Consider the following 13,184-nt stretch of genomic DNA (forward strand, 5'->3'; position numbering starts at 1 on the left):
TTCCTGCTCTCATCTATAGATTCCTACTGATAGGGGAGAGGCAATGATACTGTCTTGATTATAAAAACACCATCTCCATCCATAAAAACTTCCCTTTTGGGTTTTTAAATGTTTCCTTAGCATTTACCTCTCCCTCATGTTTGGACTTTTCTATTGATTATGATGGGACAAATTTCCACATTCTGGGGAACACAGTCTAGTTTAAGAAACCCCTTGCATCTCCATGCTTGGCCACATTGCTTTACTTAGGGGGTGTTTAGGGGTTTGTTTAGAGCTTTTCATTATTACTTTATGGCAATTATAATGGCATTTGCCATTCTCAAGCTGCCTCCTGAATTACAACCACAAAACCTTGCATGCCCACTCAACCTTACTGACTACCCAACTTGACCAAGCACTTGGTACCATCTGCTTGAGCTTCCCCTTTTTGCAGAATCACAGCATCATTGAGGCTGAGGAAAGGACCTCTGAGATCGTAACTCCAGCCCATGAGCTAACATCACCATGCTGGCTATACCATGGTGCTAAGTGCCACATCCAGTTCCCTAAACACCTCCAGGGACGTTTAAGGATGCACCACTTCCCTGGACAGTCCATTCCACTGCCTGATCACCCTTCCCCATGATAAAGTGCTTCCTAATACCTAAACCTCCCCTGGTGTAGCTTTAGGCAATGCCCTCTGGTCCTATCACTCCCCTTCAGGTAGTTTTAGAGTGATAAGGTCCCCCTGAGTCTCAGGGGAATACCTGTGCAGTAGAAAAAACACAAAGACCCTTTGAAAAGCCACTTTGACTCTTATTGCAAAACAAAGGAGGTTTCTGAGCTCTTTCTGCTGATAGCAACTGCTCAGATGGAACCCAGCCCCCCTGTGGTGTCCTCCCTCCTGCGGGCAGCCTGGACCCATCCAGCCTGCTCTCCGCTGAAGGGTTTCCCTATAGCAGGAAACACAACTGTGTCAAGCCAATTCAAACAAAAGGTTTAATTTAGCAAAATTGCCTTAAACTCTGCCTTTTGAGTACACTGTGCTGATGGCCCACTGTCAAAATCTGTATCTCACTCCACCAGCCAAGGCAGGAACAGCCTGGAAGTACTATTTGAGATAATGAACGTGACAATATCCCCTGACACAGGTCACAGCCCCATTTGTGTCTCCAGCTTCTCAAAACCTGCTCTGCCTGTGAATCTGTTACAGCTGCAGGAGCTGAGCACAGTGTTTCACCTGGCTGGAAGCCTTCCTCAGCCTATCAGCAGCTTGCTCTTCTGTGGCTCCATGTTCCAGACTGCACCTCAGGGATGCTGAAAACTAATTTATCATCCAACTAGGCACAGCACGGCCTTAGCAACGGGAAGGGCTGACATCTCTACTTTGCTACAGGGAATGCTTTAAAGTTGCTGCCATGGCTTACAAGAGGAAGCTGAGTAGGGATAGATGCTTCTCCACGTTTGCAGACTCGGAGCTGAAGCACACGCGGGCATCCAAGGCAGACGCTCAGAACCGAGGCCACAAAACAGGCTCCTGGGTAAACTGCTGAAGCCTTGCGAGATGAAAACTGGAATGAAATTCTTCCCTTTGCTCTTTTTCCACACAAAATAAAGCTAGGAGAGAAATGAAGAGAGGGAAGAGGATAAAAGGGTGGGTAGACTTCATCAAGGAAGTGATGATCAACCCAGGGAAACGGAGGGTCCTGAAGTGAGTTCTTTGGATTCAGATCAGTTTCCCACTTTTTTTTCTGAAATTGGGTTGTGGGCAAATCACCTTTTCTTGAAGTTATTGTAAAATTACCTGATGACAGTTTTGCAACTTACATACCCTGCAAACTAAACACTGGTTTTTTTGTTAAAATTATGGAGAGCAAAACAGCCATACACAGGAACTTCAGACTTGCTGGCCTCTACCTGGGCAGTAACACCTGCCAGGTGAGAGAGGAACTGCTGAAAAAGAAGAATCTGAGTGCACAATGTGCTTCTGTGCTCACAACTGATGCAAAACAAATAAAAACAAAGGAGCATAAGAGGCAATTTCAGCATCATTGTTGTGTTATTCCAACAAATGATGGCACAGGTCAGCACTGGCTTTGACTTTCAACAGGACATCACCACTTCATGAGACACTCATAGCAGCCCATCAAGCCTACTTTATTTTGCACTTTCCAGGGTAATATGAAATATTCTTCTGAAGAATAAGTACATATATACACCTTGACTGCTTTACAGGAAGAGTGTTTAAAATAAGCCTGGTGTAATTAAATGCCACACAGTGAATCTATTTTGTGTATTGCAGTCTTAGACAAGGCTGCTTCTACCTATTTAACATTTTTATGTCTTTTAGAGATGGAGATGGGAATAGGCTTTAACATAATCAGAAGCAATGATCTAATATTTTCAGCTTAAAGACAGTATTATTGTAGCTATAAAACAGGTGAGAATGCATTTAAATGCTGAATAGAACAGGTTCATTAACTCTTGCTCGGGTTAAAGTACTAGTGTATTTAAAAGACATTTTTTTTTTGGAAGCATATATAAAATCACTGATGACACTAAAAATAATAGACACCAAGTCCCTTAAAAATGTTGAACTAGTGAAAAACTTTGAAAATAAAGCTTTGCCTGGGTCACATCCAGTTTAATAAGAATCAAGCAAATGGTAGAAATTCTCATGTTATTTATATTTGATACAAGTACATATACACTAGTGTGGGCACTTACAAAAATATAAATAACCCCCCCCTCACATCTTCTTCAACAACATTTTTTATGTAGTATACAAACATTCTTCTAAAGGCTCATGTACCAGGCATTATGGGAAAGCATTATAGTAAGAAAGCTTTTTATGTGAACTGAACTGCTACTCATATTTAGGCTTTTCCTTGAAGCCAATACATCTGTCAGTAATCACAAGAGATATGAGACAGGCCTGCTGTTGAACTGCACAGTCAACATTCCACCTCTGTCTGCTGGTTCCAAGTGAAGAAAAAGGATAAGAAACTAACACAAACCAACTGTCAAAAAATTCAGTGGTTAATAACTCATTTTCAACCTGAACAAGAACAATGAAAGCAAGTTGCTTTGTAGCAAGCTAGTACCAAGGTTGAAATATGGATTTATTTCTCACTCTCCAGGAATAGAATTCAAAGTAAAAGTCCAGGTTTAAACCCAGGACAAGTAGAGAGGTGTACAGAGTCTGAAGACTTAGAAGCCTCAGTTTCACAGGGAGGCCTCCACAGACTACCTGAACATACCTGACTGGTATAATCCAAAGATCCCACACAAAACATTAACACTTCAAACTGAAAACAATTCTTACAAAACTGAGCCCAGGTTTGACAAGTCTCTAACTGGGCCCCTGAAATCTGTAACACCCAGCAAAACATGAATGCTCTCTGCCTTCACTGCTAACATATGAAAATGGTTGAAATTCATCAAGTATGAAATACCCTCAAGGTTTCCCCACAGGACTGATCTGCCCTCATACTTACCAGGATGTAAAATATATCCATTATTCCTCTTTTGTAAGCACCAGGCATTTCCAAAACAATCCTAGACCCATACAGGCATCTAAAACTGGTCAAAAATCACTTTCTGCAAGGTTTTTATTTTGCTGTTTACTTCTATTCATCAACAAGAAGGGGAGCCTTAAGTGAGTCAATTAGATTTTTATACCCAGAAATTATCAGAGGAAAACTGTGCTAGAGATGGAAAAGAGCCTAGTTTTGTCCAAAACCAGATCCATGCTAGAGACTACTGTGATAAGAAAAAGATTTGGGAAGAAAAGGCAGACAGACTCCCAGGAAGCAAGATATTTAAAGACATTTGAGACGTATTCAGAGACCAAGCTCGTGGTGGGGAAAAAAATATTCATAATGAGGAAGAAGATATGCAGACAGTTTTCTTCAGTTTAATATCAGGTGGTGTTATAAACTCCTAAAACCAGACATCTTCACATTATTACACTAGATGCACCATAAAATAGGCTTATGTTACACGGTAAGATTCCATATTATAAAACTTGCAGAGAACTTCACATAGAAGTCTTTATTTTTTACTCCTTTTACTCACATCCAAGCCAAATAATCCTTATGTGTGTACAAACGGAGTATTTTCTTCCATCTTCTACAGCTGCTTTCCAACCAACCAGTTCTAAACATCAACACCAACACTGGTTGTGGGAAATCAAATAGGAAGTGCCACTGTGCTCACTTGCTCAAGACACACAGACTTCTTGCTGGATAGCTGGTTGTGCAATTTTACTGTCCTCTGTCTTTTCCTGCCCAGGAACTTGGCACACAGTCTTTCGTTTGAATAACCGTAGACTCAACCGTAACAAGTCACTGTCCATTGCTCCAGAATTTGTGTAAGTTTGTTTCGTTGCACCCTATTGAAATAAAAATAGTAAAAAAAGAGTAAGGAAAAAGAAAGAAGTGAAAAGCAGTGGGTTTTAACATGCAAGCTGAGAAATTAACCTCAAGGACTCTCAATAATTAGAGGCTTAATCATACATATTCACTAGAAAAGAGTTTAAGCATTAATGATTTTGCTATTAGCATGCAAGATCATAAAACTTCTGTATGGCAAAAGTATTTTTTTGATTTAGAAAACTACCTAGGTACTTTTAACTGGAAGAACAGGATCTTGTGATTCTTGTAAAGTATGTGGAATCTTAGGCAAGAGAATTATTCAACTATTGTCTTCAAAATGGTACATTAACAAATTCTTTTTCACGTGTCTTCTCTAAAAGTAGAAAGTGTATCTCTCAAATTTAAATCCCAAAATAAGAAACAGGACCTACCTGTAGACTCAATCTTAAATTTATCTCTAATCCTAAACAAAAAATAAACACTTTACAACCTCTTTTTTTTCTTTTCCCAATAGTAGTCTGTTCTCTGTTATTTAAAGGACCGGGTTTGCTCCGGAACAACAAATACATAAATTCTCTCCCCAGAGAAGGGTTTTGCATAGTGGTATCTGTATTTTCACATTCAGATCAAGAACCACTTGCCTTTTCATTCTTCATGAGCTGCTTACGGATTGCAGAATCCCTTCGGAAGCAGAGAGCTTTACAGCAAGGACCCAGGTTACTGAGCAGACCTGCTCTCTCTTCTCTCCGTAGAAGCGCGGCCATGTTCAAGGCTCCCAGTTCATGTTCAAAAAGGTTTTCTGCATCTACAAAGAATTGGTATTTGCTGAGATCAACACATACATGATACTCTGGAACAGCAAGATACAGTAATATGAAATCTCTTAAGGTGTTACTACTTGTATTTCTGCCTTCTAAACCATAATGTTTGGGAAAAAAAGGATGTTGCCGTTTATAGAAAGACGCAAACAAATGCTACACCGAGGGGCCTAAAAAATTCCAAGTGACACCTGTGGGTTAGAAGAGGGGCTACAATTTAGGATCAGGTATGTATGACAAAAGCTGATTACTATTAGTGTTGAGCAGAACGTGGTCTAAATTTCACCTCTATGCAAGGCACAGGACAACTACACCAGTGTCATAATAGGGTTTGAATGGCTGTGCAGAAGTGTAGTGGAACAGAGCGACCAGGTGCCTCTGATCATCAGGAAGTGGGTGTGAGCCGCTATCAACTCCACCTGTGCCCAGTCAGGGCAGGGCCCCTATGGAGCATGTGCAAGACCATGGGGCCAATAAATAGTGAGGCTCACACCCACTGAGGCAGCTCATTCTGGAGCTAGTTGAGAGAGTGGCTGGTTGCTTCCATAGCAGCAGACCATCTTGCTAGTTCCTCGCTGTGGGCAATAGACTCAAACCACATCCTCCGAGTCTATACTACCATATTGACACCTCGATCTCGGACTAGAGACTCCATTCCGGTTACACAGAAGTGAAGTATGACTGAGTAGAATAATTCATTTACCCATGGTGGAGGAACCTGAAGAACAAGTCAACAGATTCTACTGAACTACCCCTCCTACTGGCTAACCTGAAATATTTGTTAATAGTACTCAAAGGGGCAGGACTAGTCCTTTAATACATTTAATTACAAGAAACAACATGAAGCTAGAACGCTTTAACTAAAGATAGCTCCAAACATTTGATGTTCAGGAGAGGATCTAACACCTGACTAGAGACACCAGAAAACCTAGGGAAAACTTAGAACCTAAATCAAGAATCATAAAAAGCAAAGACTGCTTCAGCAGTTTGGCATAATGCACACAGAAGAGAACGAAGATGCATTTTTAAAAACACTCAGTGAATTTGGGATGAAATTGAGTGGTTTTCAAACCAAATGAGACCAAACAAAAAAGTTACATGAAGTTAAGGGCAAGTTAAAGAAAACTGCACTGAAGTCATCAAGACAGCCTCAATGGACAATCAGCAACACAAGTTACAAGACACAAAATGGCCACTTCAAAGGTGACACAAAGGCCACTTGTGTCCCTCAGGGTTCAATTCTAGGGCGAGTCCTGTTTAATATATTTATCAACAGTCTGGACCCAGGAGCTGAATGAACCATTAGCAAGTTTTTGATACCAAAGTGAGAGATGCTATTGACTCTCTTGAGGGACAGGTGGCCTTGCAGAAGGACCTTGACAGACTGGACCACTGGTCTAAGATTGATGGGATAGAATTTACCCAGCTGAGATGCTGGATCCTGCACCAAGACCAGAGTAATGCTAGACACAAGTGCAAAATGGGAAATAAGTGGCTGGAAAGGAAGCAAGCAGACAGGGATCTGGAGGTGCTGGTAAACAGCAGGCTTAATATGAGTCAGCCATGTGCCATAGCAGCTAGGAGGGCAAACCACATCCTGGGGTGCATCACAGCATGACCAGCCCATCAAATGAGGTGACTGCCCTACTATATTCTACCTCACCTTGAGCACTGTGTGCAATTCTGGGCCCCACAATTTAAGAATGATGTAAAAGTCCTTGAATGTGTCCAGAGGAGAGTGAAAGAGCTGGTGAAAAGGCTGGAAGACATGTCCTGTGAGGAGCAGCTCAGGACTCTGGGCTTATCTAGCTTGGAGAAAAGGAGGCTCAGGGGACCTTGTGGCTCTCTCCAGCTTCCTGAGAAGCAGAAGTGGAGAGGGAGGTGCTGAGCTCTTCTCCTTGGGATCCAGCAATAGGATGTGTGTGTGTGAATGGTTCAAAGCTACACCAGGAGAGATTTTAGACTGGAGAGTAGAAAGCATTTTTTTACTGAGAGGGTGGTCAAACCCTGGCACAGGATTCCCAGATGTGGTCAATGCCCCAAGTCTGCCCTTAACAACATGTTTTAACTTTGGTCAGCACTTTTGGTCAGGCAGCTGGACTAGATGATCACTGTAGCTCCCTTTCAAATGAAACAGTCCATTCTATTCCACTGGTAGCAACAAATGACAGCTTATAAGGTCTGCCAATGTGCCAGATGCCCAGTGTAGCTGAAAACTAAGCATGTCTGTATCCTTAGAGGAAACAACATGTACTGTACAGAGAGTAAGTTAGCTACAAATCTGAATTTCATTACATACTACAGATTTTTGTTTCCAAAGAAAACAAATTAAAAAAACAAACAACCCCTCAAATGAGCCATTGCTTCATTTTTTTCAAGCCTTTCAATGTATTACCAGAAACTTTTCACCCACAAATACAAAGAAGGGAATGACAAACTCAGGAGTAAAACAGAGAAACAAGTTCTACCACCACGAAGAAGTCCAAAGTGAAAGCACTACATTTTCACTGTAGTGTATAATGAGTCAAGTTCATTAACTTTTCAGGGCACTATATTTGTGCCTTTGTTTAGAATAGACATGCTGTGGCTGTGCAACCACTTTACAAAGAACTTTCACCCAGCAGATGACAGAAGAAATGAATACACCTGAAAGCCCACTGGCAGTTCCACACGTAGCAGCTTTGATGCATGAGAAACTGCACACACCAATGGGAAACAAATGGAGGAACTTCAGTCTCAATTTGTCACAGAGCCAAGTTCTGCAGTATCTCAGTACACGTAAGACAGCCAAGGGCCAGTGCTGGAGAGCCTCCTTTTATCACCACTCCTCTAAACTTTGCTTCCAAAGAAACACAAAAGGATTGCTGAGGCTGTTTCATGTGTGGTTTTCAACAGCCAGGTAGAATGATTCTGTACTGCAGTTCCTATTGCAAGGAATCCCTGATAAGCAGCACTGAAGCATGCAGCAAGATTAAAAGTTGCAGGGAGAGAGGATGCAGTGAGGGGGACTTGATGATCTTAAAGGTCTTTTCCAACCTTAAACATTCTCTTGGTTCTATGGTTCTGTGTGGTGCTTAGGGATATGCTTTAGCATATTAGCACATCAGACTTGGTAAAGTTAGGTCAATGGCTGGGCTTGATCTTAAAGGTCTTTTCTAACCAGAATGGTTCTCTGATTCATCTTTTTACTGTATCAGACAGTTTGCAAACTGAGTAAGACTCAACGCTGTATCAATTTAATTGGTTATGTGAAGTCCTAAACATAAGAGATTTCTTTTTAACTAGAAGAAAGCTGGTACTGCATAGGAAGAGTTGCAAATATTGCACTGTCACACTTTCAGTACTTAGTAATACAAAGTACGTGCCTCAGATTATACTATGAGGCACTAAATATGTTTGCATTTAATTTAACTTTAAAAAAATGAAGCAGCAGCAACAGCCCATGATAAGCAGCTACACAATTTAAATGGCTCAAGCATGCAGTGACATTCATGGAGATAAACAGGGCGAGGAAAGGTAAGGTAATTTTTTTTTCTACTTTCCATTTATCTGAGACTGTGATGGTAAAAATACAACTGCATGAAGAATAATGTTGCAAAGAATTAAAAAAATATTATTTCAAATTAAGAACAAGAATTTATAGAGTATAAAAAAAACCCCAACACATTAGAAAAATCTCCTATTCCTAAAAACAAAGCCCCTGCAGCTGCTACTATTTATAAGCTCTAACTTTCCCACACTGAGATTCTGGAATAATTTGCAGAGATCTTATAGGAAGCAAATTTTCACAGTCCTAAAACTCCAATTCTACCATGCAAGCTGTTCAAGCAGCAATACCCCTTGTGCAATACCTCTGCTGACAAACTACAGAACTACAGTAAACACCACTGACACAGTTCATGCTGATCCCATCTATTGTACACATCATATGCCACACATTTTGCTCAAATGCCAGGCCTGTGTATTATTTGATTTCCCACTTCTAGCAGAGACACGATATACAAATTTCACTGAGCTCCTTCATTCTGGCCCCAAAACCTTCTGGAGAGGATGCCCCAAAGGGAAATAAAGAGACACACAAAGGACCTTCAAATGAAATAAATCTTATTTCATTCTCACAGTATTACTACTACTTGACTACAGATGATCTTTAGCTCTCAAAAAAAAAACAACTGCTGACACACTTTAGGAACACGTGAATGGTCTCACAAAAAGAATGTGTCACCAGGATGAAAAATCTTGTCCAGGCTATCATTCAAGACCTGGAATTCACCACTGCTGCAATTAAAGCACTAATCTGAGTGGGATGCAGCTGGATTGCATTCCTGTAATTTTCACATAATACTCATACTTTTTCTGGTCTTGAAACCTAATATAATGAACTAATGCACACTTTGTGAGGACTGAATTAAAAAGACAGTTTAATCTCTGCAGAAATAATTACCTTTAGGTTTTTCTAATACTTTCTGGCAAGTCTCTTTAATTTTGGTGAAGAGTTCTGGTCCTGCCAATCGCTTGGAAATGCCAACTCTCAACATAACAGCACCTGGTGTGAATTTTAAGAGTGCAGCCCCAGGCTCCCGTGGTTCTTTAGGCTGCTTTGGCATAAGACTGGACCAATCTACATCTATAACATCCACAGGATCTGCAAAAAACATTGACAGAGAATGAGTTATCACATTATCATCCCTTACCACACTTGATTAATTTCACATGCTGTGTACACCTGTCTCCCAAAAGCAATATATATGAGTTGAACATCATTCTCCAGTTTTTAAAGCCAGATTCTTGAGTACTTCAGGGAAGAACATTAAACCTCACTTAGCATACACATATAAAGCTTCTTGGACTAAAAACTCCACCCTTAATATCCTGATTCATTTTTATTGCAATTCTTTTGCTTAAAGCTGCTCAGACACTCCACTTGTGCACTCACAAAAGTCACAGTACAACTAAAGGTGCTACAACAGATTTAAATTAAATGCTTAAAGAACAAATTTACCACACAATCACGCTTGTCTAGTATGCTTAGCATAAAAAAATACAACTGAACATATAGCCCAGGTGACACAACTGCACTCGACAGGTATAAGATTCCATGCTTTCTAGTGCATTTGGGAAGCATTCAAGCAAGGATAAAAGCTGTTCATAAAAAAATTAGTTCCAAAAAGTGATCAAGACCAACTACTATGAATGAAAATATGTTAAATAAAACCAAAAAGCTTATCTTTCCAGCTATAGAAAACAAGTTAAATATTACTTCACAATACAGCTCCCAGTATTCTCTACTTGTTTCCATACTTCTCAGACTTACCTGACCATTACAGAACAAATGAGAAATAATGACTAGCATGTAAACTCCAGTCCTAATTCAGAAATACCATCAACATCACAACAGCATTACCTGCAAACTGATCTTATCTTTCTATTCAAATAATGATAAAGGGGGTTTGCTATACTTTTACCAGGCATCTTCTCATCCTCCTGTTGATCCTCCCGTTTTTCAGCATCACCTGCCAGAATTTCATCCAGTTCATCATCACTGATTGGCTCATATTCTCCAGCACCAGACCCCAGTGACTGTACATCATCTATCTTTGCTTCATCTTCTCCTCCTACAGGGACAGATATATATTGTAGCTTTAAAGCAATCATTCTTGTTTTCTAAACATGCTTTAAGCAGCTTGAACACAATAGGGGTTCAGCAACCTAAACTGTTAGTTGTTGGGGACAGGTATATTCAACATGAAAACAGGCATTAACTCATGGAAACACAAAAGGTTTTTTTTTTCCCATAAAGAATATGGCAGTTTGAATTTTATATATCTCAGTGCAGTATTTTTTGTGGGATTTTTTTTTTGCACAGTTATTAGTCAAGCTGCACAAAGAAGGCCATATTCAGAAAAAATGTGTCAATTACCCATAAGTACTTAATGATAAAAATATGCTAGCACCATAAAGTCTGATACTTTTGCACATGTATCTAGACTCAGAGTTCAGTTGAAAATGAAGAAGAATTAACAAAACCCCAAAATGCACACGAATCAGACTCATTAAGGTTGAAAAAGACCTCTCAGATCATCAAGGCTAACCATCAACCCAACACCACCACGCCAACTAAACCAAGTCCTGAACTGCCACATCCACGTGGCTTTTTAACACCTCTAGGGATGGTGACTGCACCACTTCCCTGGGCAGCCTGTTCAAATGCTTCACAACTCTTTCAGTAAAAATTTCCTGCTATCCAATCTAAAAAAGTGTTCTACCTCAACTAACCTAAACAGCAGCACATAAAAAGCAAGTAAAAGACATGCTAGCAGAGCATAAATGAACTACTCAGACCACCTGACAGTGCTTTGGAAGAAGCATATAGCATCTGGGGCATTATTTAAATTTAAGCCCAATACTAGAGCCAACACATCAAGGTTCAAGACCCTACAGTAATTTAGCAATTACATTACACATTTTGTTGGACAATATACTACAGTAATTTGTTCAAGTAAATACCAGATATCTCCTTAATATTATCAGATTTATAAACTGTATTTAGTTTCATTTTGTGTCTTATGATTCTAAATTGTCACAAACTGTATGATCCATCTTCTGCCTCCTCACTGACCTACCAGTTACACTTGCCCACCAAAACTACATGCTTTGAGAGCACAGATGAGCCATTAAAAAAATACTGTTCTCAGTTCATGATTAAAAATGAATACTCCCTCCATTTTGAATTTCAAATAAGTTTGATAATATCTAGATTATAATCGTATCACTACCTTAACTGTTTTATTGCAGAAGTGTACTTTTATATTAACTCTGCATTAAAAAGCCAACACATTAGTTGGTGAAATTGAGAAGCGTAGACACGAATAAAGTTATGAAAGACAAATGGGACTAAACCTTATAAAATGCTATGCATAGTATACTTTAATAAAATGGAATGCTATCTAACAGTTTACAAAAGACATTTCCTTTTCTAAAAATAATCCCAAATATGATGTATTTTCCTATTGATAATATTTAGAGAATTTAGAAGAAAACTATTGAAGAATACATATTAGAACACTTATAAGACTGCTGAAATGCCAGACCTAAAACCCACAGCCTGCTTAGTTACAGCCCTCTTGGAAAAAGGGCAATACACCTAGGAATAGCCTTTCACCAACCCTTCTCTGAAGTTACCACATAGCTCTCTCAGATTATTGCACCATTCCTTCCTCTACCTTAACAATTGCTGAATACTGTCCATCACAGCAAGACAGAGCATGCCCCCCTATGCTCACACTTCAAACACTATCTTTGACAAGTGCTTGCACTTCACAGGTAATCTCCTTAAATGGAACTTTCCTAAATTTTACCAGTCAACCTCAAGAACCACTTTGAGAGCAATCAGGTAGCAGATATGATAAGTAGTAAATAGTCCTCATCATCCTCTCCAGACAACATTCAATTTAACTGCCCAAGGTTAACAATGAACATCTACTGATTAATTTTTATTAAGCATTCAAATATAATACAACACTGTCCTGTTATCTTGTGTACAATTACAAAAGCTTAATTTCTCTTTCTGAAGATTATGGACTTCAAGCCTTATCATCCCAAACATGCAAAAATTCCAAATGCCTTTTTTCCTATCAACAGATTTTAGAGAAAACAACTCCTGCAATGACCAAAAGAGCCACCTTCCTGAACATAACAATAATGTACACCGCTCATTGTGGATTTTGATTCTTGCTTCTTTTACATTGTTGATATAGGTTAAAAGTCCTTCTCTAAATCCCTATCCATGCAAAGCTCAAGCTGTCTAATCCACATGACAAACACTTAATTACCCCTTACTTTATAAATTAGTCTGGAGTCTGTTTTGCCCAGTACCATTAGGAACAACAAAGCGAGTCTGCATTTAAGAACAGCACCTCAGGAAAGCCATTTTTAGACTGTTTTGCCACACCATAAATATGTTTCACCTGCTAGTCAAGACAATCCCCTCTATGATAATTGGGCTCTGCAG

At 39.6% G+C, this 13,184-nt stretch overlaps 1 protein-coding gene across 5 annotated transcripts in view; it reads right to left on the reverse strand.

Annotated features, from left to right (window-relative positions):
• Positions 1-2,118: 2,118 nt before the first annotated feature.
• ZC3H13 (zinc finger CCCH-type containing 13) overlaps positions 2,119-13,184 on the reverse strand; it is a 48,994-nt gene continuing 37,928 nt past the window's right edge. For 4 of the 5 annotated variants that reach the window (XM_030444171.1, XM_030444180.1, XM_030444206.1 and 1 more), the window contains 4 exons: positions 10,633-10,788; positions 9,618-9,818; positions 4,997-5,160; positions 2,119-4,372 (listed from right to left, as the gene is read on the reverse strand). In XM_030444171.1, coding sequence (XP_030300031.1) covers positions 4,202-4,372; positions 4,997-5,160; positions 9,618-9,818; positions 10,633-10,788 — 692 coding nt within the window. In that variant the 3' untranslated portion in view covers positions 2,119-4,201. The remainder of the gene's footprint in view (positions 4,373-4,996; positions 5,161-9,617; positions 9,819-10,632; positions 10,789-13,184) is intronic. The other variant, XM_030444198.1, reaches the window with a different exon arrangement.

The sequence above is a fragment of the Calypte anna genome, chromosome 1 (genome assembly GCF_003957555.1).
Source record: "Calypte anna isolate BGI_N300 chromosome 1, bCalAnn1_v1.p, whole genome shotgun sequence".
NCBI classification, from domain to species: domain Eukaryota; kingdom Metazoa; phylum Chordata; class Aves; order Apodiformes; family Trochilidae; genus Calypte; species Calypte anna.